The 25,619-nt window shown below is 40.8% G+C and overlaps 1 protein-coding gene across 8 annotated transcripts in view; it reads left to right on the top strand.

Annotated features, from left to right (window-relative positions):
• Positions 1-972: 972 nt before the first annotated feature.
• Positions 973-25,619, top strand: part of csmd3b (CUB and Sushi multiple domains 3b) — a 408,609-nt gene continuing 383,962 nt past the window's right edge. For 7 of the 8 annotated variants that reach the window (XM_074614493.1, XM_074614494.1, XM_074614492.1 and 4 more), the window contains exon 1: positions 973-2,239. In XM_074614493.1, coding sequence (XP_074470594.1) covers positions 1,960-2,239 — 280 coding nt within the window. In that variant the 5' untranslated portion in view covers positions 973-1,959. The remainder of the gene's footprint in view (positions 2,240-25,619) is intronic. The other variant, XM_074614488.1, reaches the window with a different exon arrangement.

Here is a 25,619-nt window from a genome sequence, read left to right as displayed (position 1 = left end):
TTTGCCATGTTATGATTTGAGCATATGTTTTATGCTAAATGCAGTACCTGTGAGGGTTTCTGGACAATATTTGTCATTGTTTTGTGTTGGTAATCAATTTCCAATAATAAATATATAAATACATTTGCATAAAGCAAGCACATTTGGCCACTCCCATGTTGATAAGAGTATTAAATACTTGACATATCTCTCCTTTAGGTACATTTTGAACAGATAAAAAATGTGCGGTTAATTTGCAGTTAATCACAATTAACTATTTTAATCAATTTTCAGCCCTATTTTTAAATGCACATTATTATCTGGATATACATTATCAATAAGGTAATCATCTTTGATGTTTTACTGCATTTACACATTTATTTGTAATATTAACAAACGCAGTAGCAGGTCATATTTAACATTGTTGAATTATATTGCTACTAAACACATATTGACTAGAAAATCAATTAGGTTGCCATGAAGAACTCAACAGCAACACTTCACCAGAGTGTCTGCTTCTATCATGTGCCATCAAATCCCAAATCCTCTTCCTTGAATTGATTTAATTTCAGTGGACAAGTGGATCAATGAGTGATGACAAGAGGAGCCATTATTGGTTGACTATTGGGTGAAGCTCAACGCATCATAGGGCAGTGTTATTCTCCTCATATGATTTCCTTTTATTTGAATTCTGAATATATTTCATGTTTTTTGTTTCTCTTCCTCTTCACTTTGATCAAATTTGGGCATCCTGTAGGTAAAGTTTTGGCAACCGCCCATTCCTCCATGCCAGTAGACGCCCCTGCATTTTGTCCTTTTTTTCACACTGCGTATACACTCTGCGTAAGCTGGTGATTTAAAAATAAACCAACATTCACCCAAAACAAAAAATCTAGTTTTAAAACAGAGAGTCCATTTTTAAGCTGTTATTTCCAAGCAAAAAAAAAAAGCACGTGAGTGGAAAGCAGGAGCTTCCGAGGAGCACTTGAAGGCAGCATCTCTCTCTACCGGCGGTGGAGGAAGGAAGGAAGGAAAGAGACGCACCGGCAGCTCCACCAGGGAGAAAAGACCTAAGTAGACCAAGCAGAGGGGATGATCCACGTCTCCTCTGCTTTTACTGACAACAACACGGATTGTCATCTCATCTTTTTTCCTCGGAAGAACTAAAAAAGGAGGAGGACTGATTCAAACACACAACGAGCAAAAGCTTTCTTTGGGTTTGGGCTTGTTTTGGTGAGGAGATTCAATGACTGATGGTGATGGTGATGTGTGAAAAAGAAGTGAAACGAGTGGTAGACTGATGATGAGAGTGATTTCTCTGCTTCCAGGAGGGGCGAAGATGCAACATTTTGCACAACGCCGTTGTTTGTGAGAGGAGAAGAGGAGGAGAAGAGAAGAAGAGAGGAAGGTTTGACCATTACGCACGAGTCGAGAGACGGAGGAGAGGAGAAGAGGGTTATCCGGACAGAAGAAGAGATACAGAACAAATACCCCTGTCCGATTTTGAGGGATTTTTTTTTAATTCTAAGAGATGGTGCAAAGGGAGGAGATGCTTTAATAGAAAGAGGGATATTTGAGAATGAAGAAGGGATGCAGCGCAGAGAAGGAAGAGTGGATCTGAAGCCTCTCCATCACTCTTTTTGCACAGGACGGAATAATAGAGAGACATTGACATCGACAGAGTGGATTTAAAGACAGACAGAGAGACAACCTGTGTGCCCGTCCCATGATCCATGATCCCACCTCTCTGTACTTCTCTTTCTGGATGTTGACTCATTCATTTTTTTGGGTGATATGAAGGATATGAAGGATTTATCTAGTCTATGTTAGAAGGAGGAGGCGAGGAAAACGCACGCGTCTCTCTCTCTCTCTCTCTCTCTTTCTTTCTTTCTCTCTCTCTCTCTCTCTCTCTCTCTCTCTCTCTCTCTCCTCTCTCTTTCCCTCTCTCTCTCTCCCTCCGTTTTGTGGATGTGAAGCAGCATGCGGCCCGGTGAGAGCTTAGAGGGCTCGCGCTCGGCTCGCGCAGGATGCATCGGTGTTAATAATAATCTCGCTAATAGCGGCACGGAACGCTGTTGTCTCGCGCACCCCTCCTCGTCGCCAGAGAGGATGAGGATGATGATGATGAAGCAGAGGGGGACGACGACGACGAAGAAGAAGAGGAGGATGGTGATGAGAGGGATGACGGACGGAGGGATGACGGTGATGCGCTGTTTTCTGTGGAGTCTCGTTCTCTGCTCGCTCTCCTCGCGCGCGCAAGGTAAGGGGGGGGGGATGCGACATACACACACACACACAGACACACACACACAGTCCACACACACGCAGTGTGACATAAACGCCCTCGCTCACACAAGTACACACTCATGGGTGAGACTTTTTGTCTCCCCCTCTCTCCTGCAGTCATCAGGAAGATGCTGCTGCTTCTTCTTCCTCTGTGCGCGCAAGTGGGGTGAAGAGAAGGAGTGTGTGTGTGTGTGTGTGAGGGGTGTCTGCGTGCGCGCGAGGGTGTCTGTGAGGTGTCTGTGCAAGTGTGTGCGTGAGGTGCGTGGATGTGTTGCGGAGGAAAGAGGAGAAATATAAATTGGCTTACAGGGAGGATGGAGAGAGAGAGAGAGAGAGAGAGAGAGAGAGAGAGAAGGAGGGAGAACCGGCAACAGCCTCTTTCCCTCTTTCCTCATTTTCTGCTTGCTTCAGTTTGCTCTCTCTCTCTCTCTCCTCCTCCTCTCTCTCTCTCTCTCCTCCTCCTCTCTCTCTCTCTCCATCCTTCTCTTCAATACAGCCATTGAGCTGGTAGCCAATAAATATTCTTGCGGTAGCTCTTGGGCTGTGGCAGTGAACGTGAGCTGCTTATACCAAAGTGTGTGTGTTTGTCTCAGTGTGTGTGTGTGTGTGTGTGTGTGAACGTGAGTTGTTTATAGTGATGAGGCCGGAGCCTTACACAGCATTTTATACCCATTTCTTCATCTTCTACTGTATTTCAGTTAAAAATATGTTATATAATGGTGGCATCTCCTCCTTTCTCTCTCTCACACACACACACACACACACACACTTTCTTACTTTGTCCCCCTCTCTCTCTCTCTCTCTCTCTCTCTCTCTCGCTCTCTCTCTCTCTCTCTAGCTCCCCGTCTCCCTCCCTCCTCTCTTTCCTTCTTGGGTGAAATAAAATGTTAAAATATTCACAGTATAGCACACTCTCTCTTTGTCTGTCTGCATCTTGGTCTTCCTCTGCTTTCCATTTTTAGTTTTGGTCTCTCTGATCTCGCTCAGAAATGCAGTATGGACACACATTTGAGAACACACACACACACACACACACACACACACAGACACACAGATATATACACTCATGCAAACACACCCAATTGCTGCATCAGGTGAGGCTTCAGTGGTATGGAAACTATTCATCACCGTATCTTGAGGAAGAGGAAGGGAGAGGAGGAGGCGAAAGATGGATAGGGAGGAAGAGATTGAGAGACTGACAATGGGCTTGTGAGGAAGTGAGGCAGCAGGAGGAGAGGAAAGGAGGAGAGGAAGAAGGAAAGGAGATAGAGTTGAGTGAGAAAAAGATGATGGAAAGAGACGGACCAAGTTTAGAGACACAAGCAGGACTGGGTTTCTAACTAGCTTCTGACATCACCAAGCATCGTTGATTTAGTCAAGGGTTGAGATGTGGTGAGCAGAAAGGTGGAGTTTGTGTTTGTAAATCACACAGGAAGACAACAGAAACCTCAAAAACACTGACTACTGTGGAAGCCATCGAGAACCATTTGTCATTGTAATTGTAAAGTCCGCATGATGCTCCAGTGTAGGGTGATCATGTGTAGGCTGACGGAGCAGAAATAAAATGGATTTCTACGTCTAGACTCTTGGCTTTGCACCATCACGGATTGTATTTTCACTCTAAAAAAACAGGAATCTCCAGCCTTCTTGTAGCCTATTTGGAAAGGTTTTTTTTCATGGTTCACTCTGATTGACAGATGAGAGCAGGCTGTCGGACGAACACAAGAAAGGTGGGATTCCCTCGGGCACAAAAGATCTAATTTTAAACTCTTTGGGGTCCAGATCTTGGCAGTGATCTCCTCATGAGGCTGTGAGAGACCTCGTAGTATCAGATACTTTCTCCTGGTATATAAATGTGGAGGCTGACTGAAGAATAGGTTTAGTTAAAAGCAAATTCCCATTAAGATTAATAGAATGTCAATGTATAAGTTGGAAAAGCAAGCAAGCACATAAAACTTTTTTTTCTTTTAAATGCCAATGCTGAAAGGAGAGGTAAATAAATGTGTAATTAAATGTCCCCTTGATCCATGCTGACATTTTGGGCACCAAGGCTTTAAAAAGAGGCTGGAAAATTAAAACCAGCCACCAGCCAAAACGCTGTTACATTTTGGCTGGTGGCTGGCGAATTAGTCTCCTCTACCGGCTCCTTTGGCAGGTAACCAATCATTGTACGGGCCCGCAATTCTATTCTAAAAACCAATCTGAAAAGGTAAAGTAATGAAATAGGCAGTAATGGATTCGCACGCTGCTGTAGACAGTGGACAAAAAAAATTCCTCAAACTTGCTTAACACATTTTTGACACCGAGACACAGCGCCGTTTTGCAAAGTAGTAGCGTCTCTTTTGTCGTGATGGGTTTTAATTGAGGAGTTCCTCAAAGTCTCGCCATGTTAAAATGAGATCAGGAGGGCAATCTTGTGATGAGAGGTTTCAACACGCCAGCTTGCTTTGGACCCTGTCTGATCTGACAGGTTATTATGAAACTCTTTTTGTATATTTTTGAATGCAGTAAAGTTTATGTCAAAAAAACCTCAAATGAAGTTCCCCCTCTAAGTCAGATGCTGAAAATTGCTGTACATGTCCTCTGCTCTTCCTCTCCCCCCCTGATCCCCTTGTGTCTGTTTCATCTGCTCTCCTCCCAGCCGCTCCGCTCAGCTTAACTCCACCTCTCCTCCTCCTCCTCCTCCTCTTTCTCCTGTCCCCTGCCCCTCTGTTTCCCCTCTCCTCCGCTCAGCACTTCTTCTGTGCTTCTCATCTCTCCTCTGGGCTCCCACTCTTCTCTTTTCGTCTGTCAGATTTGTCCTGTGGCTCCAGAGGCTTAATTTACTCACCAAACATACTCAATCGCACATGTGCGCACATGCACACAAGACAAAACCCACACACATTTTTCACCGTCTCCCCGGCTCTTAAATGTATTCTGGGCTACATTCAGCCTGTCAGGATCAAACCGAGGAGCCGAGTCCAACCTCAGCAAGCCTGCACCTTTTGCAGCAGATCCGTGTTTGAGCTTCTTTTTAACACCGCTTCTAAGATTAACCTTATCACAGGTTTTTACTGACAGTATGGATTTCATCAGCGCTCAATCATAGGGATAACACTGATCAATCATCGAGCACTAATTATCTAGCAGGCTAATCTATTTCTGATCATCGGTGGGGTGAGGATTTAGAACCGGTTCTACTTAAAGCTGCAGTGGGTAGCAAATATGATTAAAAAAAGTTATTTTTATAAAACGGTCACTATATCCTGACAGTAGTGCATGAGACAGGTCATCTGAAAAAAAACATGTGCCTCTGTATCCTCCGGTGTTCCTAACGGCATCTGCAAGATTTCACAGACCGGAAGAAAACAAGCAGTCAGAGCCGAGCTGGAGCCTGCCGTCTCTGAGCAGTTGTCAATCACTCGCAAACTGCGATCAAACAATCAAACTTGGCAGCGCTGATCAAATATGAATCAATATTCTTGTACTGTAATGCCTATTTCTCACATAAAATGTTTTCAGAAACATCTTGTAGTGTACTGTTTAGCTGTAAAATGAGAAAGTTTGTGACCCGGCAGCCATGTTGAGGTCAGTTGAGGAAATACCAAGCACCGCCCACCAGCCGGAGCAAACTTTCTCATTTGACATTTTTCATTTTTGGAGATGTTTCTGAAAACATTTGAGGCGAGAAATAGGCATTACTGTAACAGAATATTGATTCATATTTGATCAGCGCTGCCTAGTTTGACCGTTTGATCGGAGTTCACGAGTGATTGACAGCTGCCTCCGTTGAATGAACAGCCAATAGGAATGCGCTCTCTCTCTGAAATGACCTGTGATTGGTCAAAGTCTCCTGTCACGGGATTTTTTAATCGCTCTGAAAACGGAACCATGAGGATGTGGAGAAGTCTAGTTTCCTCTCAGAACACTTGAATTACAATATGCTGAAAGGTTATTATGGATTTTTTGCCCAATGATGCCAAAAGTATTCTGCCTACTGCAGGTTTAAGGCTATAGTCTCCAGCATGTGACCCAGTAATTAAACCAGAGGGCTAAAAATAGCTAATTCAATTTCTATTGACGAGCCATGGAAATGTAGTGCTTTGTTCCTGCAACATGGCTAAATTGAAATTTATCAGTCATCCCCTGGTAGCGTCTAGTAATTTAATGCCGGTCATCAGTGCGCAGTGAAACGGTCCTCCAGCCAGGTTTTATAACCCATCACTGGATATCTGAGATTGATTGGTGCGGACTTCAACTCTCATGTTGATTATAAGTCATTGATTGATATTGTCCATTAATACTCAACTGCTAATCATTTACCTGTGTTAGTTACTGGTTGGGTGATCATTCTCTTGCTGTCAATTATCGATTGATATTCTACAGTACGTACAATTAATAATGAGGTTTATTGAAGAGCTCGGAGGCCAAAAAATAAATCATGCCTGCACTGACAAGCACAGGAGCATTACGTCCCTTTGTGTTGAATTCACACACACGAGCATTCTGACTATTAGTACACGGTGTACACACACCGAGGCAGACGAGCACTCTCACACTGAACATTAGCGCAACACAGACTCTCTAACACACATTTAATCCTCTGGCTTATGGCTGCTTTCTCAGGGAGCGAGATGTGTCTGTCGCAGAGTCAGCCTCTTGATCATATAAATACTTTTGACTTACTGAGGAAGAGATGGAGAGAAAGGGGGGAAATATGGGGGGAAGACGAGGCTGAGAAAGAGGGGGAAGGGGCAAGAGTAAGGCATAATGTATATGCATTTTATTCATTTTATACGGTTGCATCCTCAACTACATTACTCATCTGTCCCACTTGACTTTCATTCACCTAATCCTCTCCTACAAGCTCCATACAGTGAATCTGTAATTACTTGTTTTTTCTTTCTATTTCACCTCCTTTCCTTTCCTTTCCTCTCCTCTACAACCTCTCCTCACCTTTCCTTTCTTTTCTTTTCCTTTCCTTTCCTCTCCTCTCCTCTATAACCTTTCCTTTCCTTTCCTCGGAAAGTGGTTTTCTGGATATTTTCAATATGATGGTTTTGTCTGACGGTGATCTGAGCAGCATTCATTTTCCCCAAAAGCTGGTTTTCTTAATGCAAAATAGTTATCTATTAATGTAATTTCTGGGATAGAGTTGGCCCTTAACCCTATAGGTGCAAGTGTGTGTGTGTGTTGCTTCATATTTCTTAAAGAATATGAAGCCTTTGATATTTTCCAACATTAGAGGGCATTGAAATTTCAGTTAGGTTTCTCCCTCTGTGCCTTTTTCGATCTAATTTGTGCTCCCTGTACTCCTTTTCTCACTTTCTCATTGGATTGAAAATCCTTGCACTGTGGTGTTACTACAGTGGCTGCACTGGGAACTCCATCGTTGAGTAATGAGCGAGTAGGTGTTTTGCTGCGTATATTCATATTCTTGATATTAGGCTGCTCCATACTCGTTTCTTTTTCCTCTCCATCCATCTTCCTCCACCCTTAATCGCCCATTCTTCTTCTCTCCTGCCTCCTCCCACCAACATTCGCCCATGGTGAATTTGTAATCACCTCCTTTCTCACATCCCACATCTGCCGTCTCCTTCCTCTCTTCTCTTTCCTCCATTAGTCTTGCCTCTCCTCTCCTCTCCCCTCTCCTGCCTCCAACCCCCGTCCTTAGTGAATTTGTTATAAGTGTTGATTGTAATAGGAAGCTACTCGCGGGGTACAGCTCTGATAATCTCTAATGTGTATTTTCTCTCTTAGCCAACAAACAGGGCGCACATTTAATTCCTGCACACAGATTGGCATCCGAATGATATGTTTTTAAATTGCTGGAGAGCCAAATCTACTCGCGTGTTTCACATTTGTTGCCTGCTATGATTTTTTTTCGAGATGCCAGCTTGCACATATTGAGCGGGCTGCTAAATTGAAAGAAGTGATAATTTTGCCATGCAAATTGGACTAAAGAGAGACTGCACTCCAGTGAGCCGTTCCAGCTGTTCCCGGGCCCCGTGGATCCATTACAGCTTTTTATATACAATTGCGCTTTTCCCTCCAAGGTCTAGTGCAAATGTGCATTTACAGGCTGGTGTCACGAGGGTAATAAGTATAAGCATAATTCATCATAATTGAATGCAAAGACACAAGGGCGTCCTGCAGGAGCCATCAGCAAAGATGGCTCTGCCTCGGACTAACTGTAAAAAATGATGGAATTCCAGCAAGTATATCTTTTTAATGTGTCTCTAATGTATTTTGTTACTGCAACTTTATTATAATTGTGTATTTCATCCAAAATTCCACTAAATACTAATATACGCACGCATACACAAATCAGATGCAATGCTTAAATCACTATGAAGCATTCCAAATATGAAACAAGGCTCTGATTAAAGGCCCGTCAAATTGGGAAAATCAACTGTGGTTCTCAGAAGGTGACTTTTGAGAGATGTATGAGGTTTCTGAAGAACACAGGCTGTTTGTACGTACGCACAGACACACACGCGCGCACACACACACACACACTCAAACTCAGACACACACGCTTTCACGCGTACACGATCTGTCAGTCTTCCATAGCCTCTTCATTATTTCAAAGATGATTAGAAGTAGACATGACGTGAACATGTTGATTGGGCGCACACACACAATCACACACACACACGCCAATAACTACACAAAAATATGCTGGGCACATAAAGATAGCATGTGTTACCCTGAGGTTGTGACCGCAAACACACAAGCGCGCACGCACACACACACACAGACACACACAGACTCTCTCTGATGCGTTACAGGAAAGACAGATGAGAAATTAACAAAGACAGACAGTCTCATATCCAGCTGGTGCTCCTTGTGTGTGTGTGTGTGTGTGTGTGTTTGTCTGTGTGTGTGTGAGTGAGAGAGGTGTTCTAATCTATGTAAAGAAACAGGAAACACGGCCAGTATACTGTATGAGGGGCTATTTTATCTAAGATGTAAGCTTGGGTTAAAATAACGTCTATAGGAATGCTTCTATATAGATAGATGGGCACGTAAACTCAAGCGTCGGTCAAAGGTTCGATCCCTGGTGACAGCCGGTCGGTCTCTGTCAGACTGCCCTTGAGGGTAGATACTGATGCCCTTAATGACCGTGTGCTCTCTGGGGGAAAATACATGCAGCAGCTGACATGAAATTCCTACAACACCAACACAACAACCGGACCGAAACGACACAAATAATGCAGAATATAAAGAGATAGAAAAGGTTGTTGATTATCGTTGTGAAAGCAGGCTGTGTTCATCACAAAAGCTCCACAGACCACATCATGTCGATGTCACGGCAACCTAAGATTAACTTGAGCTGAATACATTTTGTGCCATTGCTGTCACTTTGCCTTTGATTCGTACCTATTTAAGTAATTTGGCTGCCAGTGTCCTCACTGCGTTCTAGGCTGCTCCTGCTAGTGAAGGAAAAAGATGGTCAAATGAGGCAAACAAACAAAAGCTACACTAAATGCAAATAATGAGCCTCAATAATTATACTCCAAATTATTGACAGTTTAATTTAAGGGTTGAAACAGTTCTTTTAATGAGGAGCAAATTAGTCGTGAATAGCATTGCATTGTCTTCGTAGAGGATTAGGAATACCACATATAACAGCTTACCACAGGCGCAGTTTGCATTGGTTCAGGGGACTCGCTGAACCCTATAGTGGCCGTAGCCAAAAGTGCATGTCGGGATATCTATATTTTTTTATAATAACACAGCTAATAACAACAACAATGGCAACTAATAATTTATTGTAATGATGAATTATATCAACCTTGTTGTGTCAACAGGATAAGCCAACAAGATAAGAAGATAGATTTGTGGTCTTTTTATTTACTTATAACATCAGATGCCCTCTATGCACACACCGTTAAATATGCATTTTCTGTTACGTCATGTAAACAAACCATGTACCTATCATCTTTGCGCTTGAGATCAGACGGGAGACGTAACCACTTAAAAGATGGATGATACTTATTATCTTCCAACATTGCTACTTTTTAAACTGAAAACACGTTTTTATAATGTGATATTTGCTGGAAATGACTTACAATATAGCAAACAGCAAGTAGGAAACCTTAAGGCGATCTCCCTCCAGCCTGCTGCTGCCTTATTTAGGTTTTTGTAGTGAAATGAGGAGGTATCGTATAGATCGTTGATAGATCTCATTTCAACTTCATGAATCAGCCGGCCCACGTCCGTTGTGGCGCTTTCAAATTGAGTAACGGGATTAAATAGAAACAGGGCGTCCGACAAAAGTTCAGCTCCGAATGGCGTCACACTGTGCAGTGATGCGCCGCTCGCGACCAGTGAGGACATTCCAGTATAGAAATCAAAGCAAGCAAACTGATTTATGTCAATGACGCTCGCTCGCGTCACATTCACTTAGGACACAGTGTAATATGTGGGCGACACACCACATCCCAATACACTTGACCTCTCTGTGACGTACACATTACATTCCCTCTAGATTTGTTTTTGTGAACCCCCAATCTTAAAGTTCAAACTGCGCCTATGCAGCTTACATATGACTTGAAAACACCTTTTCACACTGAATGTCAGAGTAGAGACTGCATAAACCTGTCACCTATATAACATGTGCTTAACACCTACAAGCAAAACATATTAAACATGAACATTATCTAGATTAACAAGTTATCATTCATTATCATTCATCGTTCATAATGAATGGACGTATGCACATTGTTGTAGGTAATAATGTGCAGATGGTGTACCGGCATTCATAGTCTTTATTCATGAACATGATATAAAGCGTTGATAAATGACATCACTAATGATGTGCTATCCCCGTTGAACATGTTTAGAATATGATTTTTAATCTATCATTGTAATTGAACTCTTCATTAACTCCACTCTTATTTGAGCTCCATCATCACACAGTTCAACAAAGCTCTCAGTTTCTTTATCTGTTGTAATTAAACACGTTTACAGACGCTACCTCTAATATTTAATGGTTCCTTGCTCTGCTCGTTATATCTTATTTTACTCCGAGGTCTTTGTCTAATGTAGCAATGATGTGATGGATATCAGATTTTTTGGAACACTGTTGTTGCTATGGTGACCATGTGAGCGTTAAAATTCAGCCGTTGGTATAGTGCATCACTTAGCAATGCAACATAGACACACGCACACAGGCATAACGATAAAATATGTGACAAAACAAAATGTTTCAAAGGCAATTGAAATACCTAAAACCAGTTTATTGTCTTCTAATATCACAAAATTGTTGTTTAAATGTGCTTTGGTGATTTTATTGGTCTCTTAACTTGACATATTTATAAAATATGCAGCCATTTTTTAACAAAACTAAATGTAACACATGGCTCGTGCCAGTGTAGGAGCGAGAAAACATCTCAGTTAAGTGAGATGTTCATGCATTAGTAACAAATTAACATAGAGGCTTAAGGGACTTATTACTAAGCAACAGTAGTTATTTTTTGATTATTTGATTTTCCTGTTATTTTTATGTTTTGTGGAAACAAATAATTTGAATATTTATTCAGTGGTGGTTAAATAGTCTCTAAAGACATTAACACACAAGACACAAAGTAATTTGATTAGTCAGTTTGCGAGACAAATGAGCCGTCTGTTAACCCAACGTTAGTCTTTGCCGTCCCAATAATTTTAATTACTGTCAATAATAGTTTCAAGTTGTATTTTTTAAGATATATTAAGTGCTATAATTGGTTTAATCAATCCAATAGGGGGCCTTTAACAATCATCATATAACAAAACATTTTAATTTAGTTTTTTTTTTCCAATATGAGAAAATAATATTTTCAATTTCTGACACGCCGGGGTATTGGACGGGAGAGAAAAACAAAGCAACAGGAGGTGTTTTTGTGTTTATGTGTTTAGACCTGGCGTGTGATGACAGGAATGCCCATGTGCCCCACACCCACAGAAACATGGCTGTCAGCAGACATCACACACACTTCGCTATCCAAACGCACACACACGATCTCACTAGCTCATCACCTCGTGCTGTTATGCTCATGAGGATAGTCTATTGTTTTATCGTGCTGTTAAATTAATTCCCCCGTCCCCTGATCTTAAATAATTTTTTTTCTTTTATGACATCTCACGACATGTCTAAATCTTTGCAAGCAAGAAAGTAGTTGGATTATCATCATCATTATAATCATTCACTCGTGCTTGCATGCATACACACGCTCACTTTCTCCTATAGTCTTATTGGCTAGGAGTCTCAGAGCTCTGCAGGTGATGCATTTCCTTCCTAAGCCGTGATGTATTTCCTGTCTGAGCATTGCGCCTTGGGAGCCTTTTTCGTACTGTTGTTCATTCTGTCTATGTGTGTGTGTGTCTTTTTGTGCGCAGGATGCATTTCTGTAGGTGTGTGTGTACGTGCACACATGTGCTTGTCTGCTCCATTCCCAGAGAAGACTCATTTCCCTAGCAGGCCCTGTCAGGCTGTTTCTGGGCGCACTCAGTTCACAGCTGGAGGCACTCAGTTCACACCTGCTTACCTAACATCTCTCCTCTCTCCTCTCCTCTCCTCTCCTCTCCCCTCAGTCATAACATTAGTGAACTCTGTACCACCATATAACACTCACTGATTCATTTTGGCGCAGCTTTCTACAAGATAACTAGAAGTGAAAAGGGAACTGGTCCTTTATACTTGGCAATCAAATTACTCCAAAGAGACCGCGCAGCCAAACACTTGCACTGAGAGTCTAAAAGTCCTATTTTTACATCGGTATTTAGCGCAACTCTTCACTAAAATTGCTGTTTTCTAAAGCTTTCATGCTTGGGTGGCCACCAGCGTGCTCCAGAAAGGAGGACACCTCTGCAGGGCAGGCAGAGACGATAACCAAGACAGCTACAGCCACAGTTAATGTGTGTGTGTATACAGTATATACCATATATACACACATATACTATAAAAAGAACTCATCAGCCCCAATTCGGCCTCTGCATGTGGACACACACAGCCGCGAAGAGATTTAAACTTCAAATTGTGAACAAACAAAGGAGAAACACAGCAAATATCAGCAAATAGGAAGTGGGAATTAATGTATATAATAATAAAGTTACTGACCAGCCATGTCTCAGCAAAAGGCTTATGAATGAAATGGTAATTTGTAAGTCATTTTGTGTGTAATAACGCTTTCGTTGCTTTTGGCATGACACGTGTTCGAGACAAGGATTTGTGTCCCAAAGTTTTGTTGAGTTATTTTGCAGCTACCTTAGTGGCGTTTGTGACAGCCTTAAAGTGTATACGCCTGCCCATGAGATCAGATTTCATTTATATGTACAAACTAACTTTTGTCTGATGTGCAGGGAAATTAAGTTTGCTTGCACAGATATCCCAGAGGTGACGGCATGCGGCTCGCAGACAAAGCTCAGCAGGGTGTTGCAGTGGACAACAGTGAACGTTTTGATCTTTGACACTAGCCGTCTGTTTCCCCCACACCGACCCTATCCCTCTCTCTCTCTCTCTCTTTCTGTGTCTCCCTACCTCTCTCGATCAGGGTCAGCGGGTCAGACAGAGAGCAGATGCTTAACCACACTGCCACAACCAAACCTGACACCACGACATGCATACCCTCAATCTGTCATCTCCCCTTGTTAAATGTTTTAGTCTCTTTCTTGCCTGTTTTATTGTCCATTGCTTGAAAAGCAGTGGAGACTGATGAAACAAAAGCTGGATTTAACTCAGTGCACTGATTGATGGATTGATTGATATAAAGTATGTAGTATATATATCAGAAGTTTGTGTTGTAAATGTTTCCATTTACAACATATGTTAGGATTCACACCTGGGTTGAATCAGGTGAAGTCTATATGGACCTTTGTGGTTACATGTGTAGTATTGACTGATGTAAACGTGATGTCTCGAGCTGATGAAGTCCATCACTCCTAACAAACCTCCTCGTCTTATGTGTAACTTCATAATTTGTTTGGATTTGTTTTCTGTTCACGTCAATGCCACAGGTACAGCAAATGATATGATCATTAAGCTAAAAGATGTCTTTCTTCTTTGGCGAGCTTCCTGTGATACACTTTGACTCTGTTGCATTTGGTGCCAATGTCCCTTTATTTTTTATGTCGTTTTAAAAAACCCACGACAGTAGCTAAGTGCCTCTTTGGCTTGAAAGGCATGACAAACAATTTAATCTCCATTTTCTTATTAATAGAAAACCATAACCATATTTTTTGGTTGAGACATTGCCCTTCTCCTTCCAAGTTTCCTAAAAAAAGTATTTGATGGAAAAGAAAATTAATTGTCCCAACACATATCCAGTTTTGTTTCAGGGCAACACAATAGCAGTTGGTTTACAGTGTTATATTATGTATTATATTTTGTAAAAGGATAGGGAAAACACAATACAAATCAAAATCTTGGTGAATAAGATTAAGCATTTATAAATTTAGAAATATTAGACTGAAAAAAAGTGGAAGTATATGAAACACATCACTGCAATTTATATTAAAGAGACCTAACATTGTCATTATTGAATTATACTGTAGAAATGTCTTAAACCAATCAAGAACAACCCAAAGCAAAATGTAATATGGTCTCTTAGTAACTCTCACTTGGCCAAGTGATGTCTTCAGCTTGCTGCTGATCTTTTGGAGGTCATTTACTGTATATCCTCCAACAAACAAAGGACGCAAGAGGCTATTCTAAGTACTAGTCGATGTCCGAATGCCTGGCAGAGGTTGAGCTGAAATGAGTTTCTGAGATCAAAAGAAACCGAACGATAAAAGGATAAAAGGGATTGAAAGATAAAAAGGATTTCAGTCACTGGATCAGAATTGCTCCTTTATAGAACAGAAATCAACAGAATTAAAATCCATTCAAACACAAGGAATGCATCACTGGATGTGTCACAAAGGTCACCGCGTTCAAAAGACATTTCTCTGGACTCCACAAAACATTTTTTCTTACACTCCACAAAAGTCACTAAAGTGGCGGTCCACAAAGCATCTCCACTCAGATATCTATTTATCCGAGGTATAAAGTTTGTGCCGTTCAGTTTTCCACTTATTTTTTTTAAGTGAACAAGGACGATGGGAAAGGAGGTGATGACATCAGGCCATTTATTTATTAATTATGAGCCGAGGTTGTATGGGCCATGTGTTGAGCATTCCTACATCAAGTGTTCGAAGGCAAATATGATAACATTTTCCTGCCATTTTCATCGTCTCTCTGACCAGTTTGTTCTGATCTGAAAGCCACTTTGGCTGTAAATTTAACAGGCTGGGAACATTTAGAAAACCCCAGCCACCAAAGTTTTTAAAATATTAATTTGATGCCCTTTGCGTATGCATGAACTACTTAACTTAAAAAACGACTCTACTCGTGTTGATCTGGTTAAGCCATTAACCTAGTTCAGTGATTTATTTTGTCTTTTCAATTACAGCTGAAAATACAGGCCAACTGTTGTCCCACATAATGAAATCGAATACAAAATTGTCCTTCAAATGTATGTAAGACGCTGCTAATTGGAGTTTGATGAGTGTTGGGAGAGCAATACGTCTCACCAGTTTACACAAGATGATCTAAGGAAGTGCTACAGGTCAACCCGAAGTCATCTCTTTGTTACTGCTTCTGTCATTTATGCAGATGACATGCTGTTTTACGACTTGTTAGATGGAGACTAAAGTAGTTTTCCAGCTATAAGTTAATTTTTTTTTTATTCATGCCGAGGAGAAGAGGTTTGCTCTTTCCATTAAAAAAAGGCTGAGCATGTGGATTTATGTGTTGGCTATGTAGATGTTACTGACCTGTCTACCTCAGTCATTAGGGCCGATAACTCAAATTAATGACATGTTTTACCTTGAGACAGTCCTCATGATTTAGATTTGAAAGGCTGATAGATCTGTCGGGTTCAATGCAAGGACGTATGATTTATAGATATATAGAATGATGAATAGATTAGCAGCAGACTTTATAATTTTGCTTTTGCACAGAGCAGCAAACCAATTACTTGTGTTTGTTGGAAAAATTTTATCAGAAGACCAAGCAATTATCATCAACAGAGCTGCTGGGCAACTTCATCTCTCTCCTATGGCTTTTGTGCACAGAGTACACAGTATGTTTACCGAAAGGAGCACAAGAGACAACATGAATAGCAAATGTAAGTCTCAAGTTCATAACAACAAACCAATGTATAGCGTCTTTGTTTCTTCATATAATGGTTATATAAACACAGAAATTTGCATTTAAAAGGATAGGGAAATAAATAAAAAAATAGAAATAGAAAATACATACAAGTAGAAATGCTATGCATCACTTTGTTTTGCCTGATTCCCCATGATAGCAATGAGGTAGAGTAACATTTTGTTGAGCTTTGCATCAGTTTTAATCTCTTTTCCTGATTATTTACACAGTAATACATTCTTGTTTTTAACCTTGACATCAAAGGAGATATTCTTTCCTATAGACTATAAAAATAAAACTGAACATTGAGGTAAATAGATGGGACAAACCACCTGAATTTGTGTTATGATTTGGATTGTCAATCGATTAAAATATTTAATCGCGATTTATCGCATGATGGTCCGTAGTTAATCGTGATTAATCTCAAATTAATCGCACATTTTGTCATCTGTTCTAACTGTACCTTAAAGGGAGATTTGTCAAGTATTTAACACTCTTATCAACATGTATGCATATACTTATTATTGGAAATCAATTAGCAGCTCAAAGATACTGCATTTAGCATAACAATATACTCAAATTGTATCATGGCAAACTCAAGCCCAACAGGTAACAACAGCTGTCATTGTGTCAGAGTGCTGACTTGACTATGACTTGCCCCAAACTGCACATGGTACCCAGGTACCCATAGAAACCATTTTCATTCACATATCTTGAGGTCAGAGGTCAAGGGACCACTTTGAAAATGGACATGCCAGTTTTTCTTCGCCAAAATTTAGCCCAAGTTTGGAGCGTTATTTAGCCTCTTTCGCCGCAACATGGTTGCTAGCATTGGATTCCTTAGGTTTTTCAGTTTCATTCAGTATCTTCACTCTAGCTTTTGAGCCCGATACAATCTATTAATCCCAAGTTCTGTTAATGCGTTAAAGAAATTAGTGGCGTTAAAACAAATTTGCGTTAAGGCGTTATCGCGTTAACTTTGACAGCCCTAGTTATAATTAAGTCAAATTTGTATAAAGACCCCCATTTAGTTGTAGCAGCTTTCATCACGGCAATTAAAAAGGGAAATAAACAGAAATTATTACACAGAGTGAGGCAGTTCTGTGAAGCTGAGTGAAGGAGCTTTTTAGAAATTTGAGAACCACCTGAGTTCAAGTGCACCCTGCCTGCTTCAGCGTCCTTAAGCAAGTCACACAAAGCTGAGTGAGGAAGCTGAGTGACGACAATGTCAACGCTGATGATGGAATAATGTGAGTTAATGTGAAGTGTTTGAACAAGAGTGTGAACTCAGTGTGGTAGTGGCATTGTGAAACGGCATCTTATTATCTTGCGGGCATTGAGCGGTATTGAGAACAAGCTGTCACATTCAGTTTTTACAAGTTTTTTTTTTGTGTGTGTGCTTTGTTGCTGCTGATGTGCAGCCACTCAACTTAATGCACCATGATGTAGTGTCAACTGAGCGTGAGCTGTGGACTATCTCTGCTTGAACTGAAGACTTCTGAGAATCAGTTGGCAAACATGACATATTCATCTTCATGCTGGGTTGTTTACACAACACGGAAAGGTGACGGATCTAATTTAAAGGCTTACGAACCAAAACTCATTTAGGCGTGTGATTGACAAACGGTCCCAGTGGACGAGGCACAGGTAGCCTCCGTGTGTCCATCCATCCGTCCACTCCACCATTTGTTGCTGTGTCTGAACATACTGCGGATGTCAAGTTGGATTTGCTGGCTTGTTAGAAATGATCTGATGTGCTGAACATAAAACAAATGTCTTCTGTCTAGGATTTTATTGCGGCTTGGTTAAAATGTCTCCCCAGTTTTCATAGTGCTTTTATTGGTAGCGTCATTACCACGGCTGTCAATCGATTGGAATATTTAATCACAATTAATCGCATGATTATCCATAGTTAATCGCGATTAATCGCAAATTAATCACACAATTTTAAATCTCTTCAAAATGTACCTTAAAGGGAGATTTGTCAAGCATTTAGTGTAAGTTTGTAGCGTTATTTACCAATGGATACCTTAGGTTTTCTAGTTTCATATGATACCAGTATCTTCACTCTAACTTTAAAACTGAGCCCACAACCATCTAAAAATCTCAAGTTTCGTTAATGCGTTAAAAAAATTAGTGGCGTTAAAACGTATTTGCGTTAACGCGTTATCGCTTCAACTTTGACAGCCCTAGTCGTTACACGTAGCTTCTCATGATCATCATGAAAAGAAATCATGATCTCTTGCCTTTTAGAATAAAGGAATAAAGTCAAGAGTGGCCTTTTTAACGAACGCCATTCTCTCTAAAGGCTTACCCCACTCCTCAAAGCTTCACCATATTTGTGTTCACTTGCTTGATCTTATTGTTTCCATTTTGAAAGAGGAAGGCTTTGTTTGAAAACTCCCAGATAACTTTGAACAGTCCAGAAATCCCCTTTGAAATGCACGATACTCTTATTCAATTGATGAACATTTCGTAATCCAAAGTCCAAACATGTACACAAAACTCTAAAAACCTTCCGCAATCCTGAGAAGCCCCATGACGCAGAAATATGACTTCTACAGCTCATGATAATGGTGACAGCAATAGAACATGTGAGAATAGAATCAAATGTAGTAATAAGATGAGAGGCAATGGTATTTTGAATCCAATCTAATTGAACGAACAGAGCTTCCTGGTCGCTGTCGTCGCCCCGACTTTAATTTGGTCTAAGATGGAAGTAAATTGACCCCTGATGTTGCTGTCTGTACCCTTGGAGGGAAGAGTTATGAGTAAGAGCACCGGGGGGAAATAGATGGAGCAGGTACTAAGTACCGATGTAACTGTGGAGGAAACCGGTGGGGTGCTGAAATTATAATCGCACCTCCTCTTCACAGCTCAGCAGGCTTTCAGGAACCTGCCAAGATCACATTTAACACACACAGATAGACAGACGCACTCAGACACTCATACACACATGTAGAGAAGCGGCAGACAGTCCGCCTGGAACACCGACGCGCATCCACCCACACACACAGACCTCCTACTAAAGGGATATGACTGTTCAATTTGTGGGCATTGGCCTCGGTTTTGGCTCCAAACTGTCAATGGGAGTCAATATTGAATATATTTCTAACATGCGGCTGATTATCACTGGAGGGTGAATTAATTTAATTCATAGTGCAACTCTTGCCAATGTTGCGATTAAGCCAATACTCTGATTACTTTAAGCCGATACATGCATAAATCCCCCATAATAAATCTTGTTAATTCCAATTATCTGAACCATATTGTGTAGGTGTTTTTATTTTTTTCATTTTTTTAAGCACAACACGCTCGTCAAATCCACATCCCCTCCGTGGTTAGAGTGCCATCAATCAGACGTTGCTGTTTACATTTTAGGAAGCGGTTGGAGACGACACATGCAGCTGTCGCATCCCCAGAAGCTCTAAGCATTTGGTTTAAGACACCATGATTTAGCGATGATTGGTGAGATTGTAGGGTCTTAAGAGAGTGGGTGTAACTGTGGGCACTAGTTTCTTTTGTTTAGCAGACACTTATCTAAACCATACACAACACAGTTGTGTCTTTATAATTGGGTTCATCCAGAACACAGCAGGCTAGTGGGAATAACTCTTAATTAATGCTTAATGTTAACATGAAGAATTAACTGATAACGGAAACGAGAGTGTGAAAACAAACAGGGCGTGCTTTTAATGTAAAAAAGGCATTCTCCTAAATGTAATATATATTAGTTTGAATGCGTATCAATAAAAGAAACCCACAGATTGCACCATTAGAAACAATTACCTGATGTTATTTACGACCGAAAAATAACCTGAGTAGTGCTACTTGTTACCACTTCACCTCTAATATGGTGTGTGTGCCAAAGACAGGGTTTAGTATTGATTTTCTGTAAAAGTTGAGTGTGTGTTTTTGTGTGAGTGGCTACTCGTGAGTGTGTGTTTGTGAGTGTGTGTGTGTGCATCTGTTTGTGCGTGTCAGTCAGGTGGTTTATCTCGGCTTTGTGAGAGAGGCAGCAAATCTCCCTGTAATTACAATCTGAACATCCCTGACATTTTACCAAGACTCCCCAGGTGTGTGCATGTGCGTATGTGTGTATGTCTTTGTGTGCGTATGTGTGTGTGTGCTGAAGGCCTTTTGTCTTGCGGGGCTGAAACAGCTGGGTGCTCCTCGCTAATTAACGAGGAACCTCGTAATTACTGCTAACTGGCCTACTATAGCTGACATAGAAAGAGAGAGAGAGAGAGAGAGAGCGAGAGAGAGAGAAAGAGAGATAATCAGGAGACCGGAAGACAGAAACAGAGTGGAGTAACGTTACAATAGGCAAATATTTAAACGGTGAAGAGGACAATGAGAAAATGCAGACCGCAAAAATGACCTGCAGCAATGTGGTGCTCGAAAAGTTTTAGGCTTCAGGCTGCTCAAAGCCTTTCCCTACAAGATGATAAAATTGTGTCTTGTTTTTATAGTTATAATCAAAAATTACTATGGCGGTTATGATAACGTTGTACTCACTGAAGTAATTACTGAGGTCTGGGATCACAGTGTCATCGTTAGGGCTGTGTATTGGCAAAAATCTGGTGATACGATACGTATCATGATAAAGGGGTTACGCTTCAATGCAGTGGAAACCGCTTATAGTGATCATGGTTACAGTGATCAACTGCTTCTATTGATCGAAAGGCTTGGGACAGAACCATTCAAATGCTGTTTAAATAATTTTCTTACAGTAGTCAGTTAGACTGCTTATAGTGTTCATTCGGGGTCTTTTCATACCTGACAACATATGGAATGTTAAAGCTATGTTAGACTAACATTAGTTTAATTTTTGTTTTGTTTTTTACTTTACTCCCTTGATACTTTGCCTCGCGGACCATCTGCTTTTCGGCTGGATACCTGAAGCTGATGATGCGTGCACATTGATATGACGAGAAAAAAGGTATTCATTTTCTCTGAATAAAAAACGAATCTGCACGCAGAAAAAGCACCTTCGCCAAGTGGATTGATAATGCCTCGACATATGATGCCCCAAAAGTGAAACTTTGCTGATCCTCGACCGGCTCTGCGGCACACACGCAGACCGCCGCCCGTCTCCCTCCATGACGCTATAGAGCGAGAGAACTAGGAGCTGTTCTGCATGCTTGCTCGCACTGCAGAGCCGCCCAAAAACGGCAATGTCTCGGGTTTCAACATGTGGCGTATCACTGAACGACCAGTGACAAGGTCCGCCTGGTGTAGATGGCCAATCACACCACAGTAGTACTGGCTAATCACAGCACATTAGGGCGGGACTTGGCGCAAAGCAAATGGGAAAAAAATAACGCCTGGTGATGGAAAAATGTAAACAGACTACAGCGTACAGAGATGAGCTGGTATATTTTGAGTAGGTGTCTTAAACCTTTGCTAAATCCTGTCGCTAAGTGCAGTTGATTGTTCTTCTTTTAGCAAAAATATACCATCCAATTCGTTCTATACTGACGCTATAGCAGCTTTAACAGAAAGTTCCACATTAACTGCAGCCATCTTGATTGTTTTCGAAAATGCCTCAACGGCGCTCTCGTTGGACTTCCTCTCAATCACGCCCCATTTTAGATAAACGGCTGTGATTTTCCCGGCACATCTCAAGTAGCTGGAAATCTGTCCAAAGCAAAGGGAGGACCAGACACATCTACCAGAGCAAATAAAACATGAGTTCACAGATTTGGTCTGGTTCCAAGGCAAAGAAATCACTGCATACGACCAAGAAATAATCTGGCACATACTGTAACAACCCGTAAAAAAGAATAGATGCGAAAAATGAAAAATGCACTGAATTCAGGTGAAGAAGAACCTTATTTTAAGTCTTATTTTGATGCATTGATTTGATATTAGCAGCACAAGCTGAAAGCACAACGTCAAAGTGAAAGTAGCGCTCTATTGATTTAATTTTAGGTAAAAAGTATCATTTCTTTTGCTTCTTGGAGATGCACTGTGCATAAAGAACAAAACTATTAAAATAAGACAGAAGTTAATTCCCCTTTAAATTCACATTAGCTGACTTGTGAACTTTATCTGGTGTTGTTTTACCAAATAATTTTAGTTTTCCCTAGAGTAAGGTGCTAAGTGCTATCTGTCTGGTTGTCTGTTCCTGTAGCTAACCAGAGTTTCTTTTGTGCTCAGTCAGCATCATGGCTAATAAAATGACAACGTGAGAGACATTTAAAAAGTCCTAATGAAGCCCAATGATCATAGCAAACTACCCAATTAAATGCAGCTGTTGTGTACAACTGTCTGCAGAACTGAAACCGGAGGAAAACATGGTTGAAACATCAAAACAGAACAACGATATCCCACAGTTTCTGCTTCTTGGGAATTTTATAAGGGGCACACACACAAACACACAGTAGCAGTACTGCAGGGACAGATAGTAGAAGAAGAGAGAGGCACATCAAAAACAGAGAGAAACCAATATGAACATAGAGATGAGAGAGAGACAGGAAGGGGTTGTTGTTTCTCCCCAGGCTAAATGTCACTGCTGCCACATTGTTTTGGTCACATAAAGCAGCATTGCTAACCCTCAGTGTGTGTGTGTGTGTGTGTGTTTGTATGCATGCTTGCGATGTACATATAATGTCACGTTTGTCTTTCTCACTTGCTCTCTTCGGTTGCCTTGGGAAGATTCTTAAACCCTACCTTAAAAGGTCAAGTAGATCAGTCGAGACACACACGCACACTCGGATTACATGACATAGAAAAAAAAGAAACATCACATTCACTTCTTGTTGCGATGAAGTTGAAACGGATAAAACCACACACCGCTGACAGCCACATCTGAGAATAAGGGACATTTTCCTACAAAATAAGAGACCCATAGTTCTCAGGTTCCCGCTGTGTCTCTCGGATTCACACTGATGATTAAAGGAAAGAACCGTTGTCATGTATATGCTGTTTGTTTGTCTCCACTAGTACATATATAGATATTCACAGTTTTATCAAAAGAACATGAGCTGCATGCGTGTTTCTACTATTGTTGGAATCAAAGAGAATGCCTAATCAGCGTTGTATCATCATGTATGCGTGTATGCATATTTTTTGTAAGCGTAATTTGCTTGGGGTCTAAGCAGTTGGCTATTGATCTATGTGTATGTGCGTGTGTGTGTGTGTGTGTGTGTGTATAATGGTCCATATCACGCTGTGTTGATTTTCATGTCAGACAGCAGCGTTCTCTCCTCACTCCATTACTTCCCATCCTGTTGTGTGTGTGTCTGTGTGTGCGCTTGTATGTGTCTGTCTGTCTTCGTCTGTGATTTCACGCCCAGAACAGTTCTTGTGCTTTTTTTTTCTTTCTTTTTCTTCCAGGCTTACAGCTGTTTAATTGTTCCTCTACCCAAGCTCTCACACCCATATGCACACACACACTTCTCACAATAACAAGGTGAAGTAAATGAAATGCCAAAAAACGCTGCTCCACATCATTATGCAAGCGGCCTGTGCACTGTCACAAGAGAGTTGTGAAAACTGCTGAATTAAAATAGGTCCAAAACACAAAAATAAGCAACTGTGTACAAAGCACATAGTCATTAATGACAGATGGAGCCTGCCACACTGTATCTAAATACAGGACGCTTAGGCCTTTAAAAAAACTCATAATGCAGCCTATTATACGTTAAACTACTTCAAATTGTTTGTTCTTATTTTTTTCCCCTCAGGACGCAACATCCATCGCAATGCAAAGTTTTCCACTGAGCTTTTCTCATGTTCAGGATGTTAGGATCTTAAGTGTTTATAAGCAGAGTGCAGGTAGGAGAGAAGCTGTTGGATTCAGACAGCAAAAAGATGAAAAACTAGAGGGATGCTTACATGTTGTGGCATGTTTTAAGAGGAAAACATTTTAGGGTTGGTTTTAAATACAGTGTTGATATTGTTCTAAGGAGGAAAAAAGCGCACTTCAAGCGCAAACTCAAGCCCAACATCAACAATAGCTGTCAATGCGTCAGTGTGCTGACTTGACTATGATTTGCTCCACACGGCATGTGATTATCATAAAGGTCAGAGGTCAAGGGACCCCTTTGAAAATGGCCATGCCAGTTTTTCCTCGTCGATATTAAGCGCAAGTTTGGAGCGTTATTAGGCCTCCTTCGTGACAAGCCTGTATGACATGGTTGGTGCTAATGGATTCCTTAGGGTTTGTAGTTTAAGATGATGCCAGTATCTTCACTCTAGCTTCAAAACTGAGATCAGAACAAACCTAAAAATCGCATGTTGTGTTAATGAGTTAAAGAAATTAAAATAATTAATCTAATGATTATTTTCTGGATTAACTGTTTGGTCACAACCAACAGTGATGTCACAGGGTCCTCCTGAAGTACACCTGTACATCACTGCATCAAGGTGAGAAGTTAAACCCCTGAAGGGTGTTAAATCACTCTTTTATTTTTTTACATTATTTATTAATTTATTATTGTAAGAAGTGGGAATTTTAAAAATGTTGGTATTGGATGCAAAAAAAAAAAAAATGTTGTCACTGAACGTAATAGTATATCGACATTCTTGTCTGATAATTGTTGGAATTAGAAATTATAATATACTAAAAATCAGTTGATTTGTTATTATTAAAAGGAGGGACAGACCCAGTTCGTTTCATTCACCCACGTCTAGCAAACCGCCCCATGAACGACTCTTTTGTTTCTGTATTCTTTAATACCAGGGTGGGACTGAGGGCGAGAAGTGGCATTTACAAATCCGTCTGCTACTTCAGCACCACGGACAGCGCCATGGATTTATCAATACACAGCACAGTAAGGCTGCTGATATTTCAGAGCCGTGGTCGGGCAGATAGATTCAAACTTACACAAACTTGAGATAAAGATAAAGGATCAATGGGTCAGGGAGACTAGACTAACATTTCCAACTAAACCACCCCTCTGCCCACCACAAAACTGAATTTATAATTTGCTACAGTATATTTCAGAAAGTCAAGTCAGTATCAAACAGAGCTTTAAATCAGAGCATCCTGTCTCGAGTTAATGAAGTCATCAGGTTACACTTTTCAGAATTGAACCATAAATACAAAATTATGGACTGACACAATGGATTCTTACAGTTTTTGTTTGAGATCATACATCCAACTGAGTTGTATTTAAATGTACGGTATGGCTTACCGCCATGACTCATAGAAAATCCACATACTTTATACAGTCTCCATGGGTGCTCTCAA

The sequence above is a fragment of the Sebastes fasciatus genome, chromosome 17, assembly GCF_043250625.1.
Source record: "Sebastes fasciatus isolate fSebFas1 chromosome 17, fSebFas1.pri, whole genome shotgun sequence".
In the NCBI taxonomy this organism is placed as follows: domain Eukaryota; kingdom Metazoa; phylum Chordata; class Actinopteri; order Perciformes; family Sebastidae; genus Sebastes; species Sebastes fasciatus.
The sequence above is the reverse complement of the archived record's forward strand: the minus strand, read 5'-3'. Positions and strand labels throughout refer to the sequence as shown.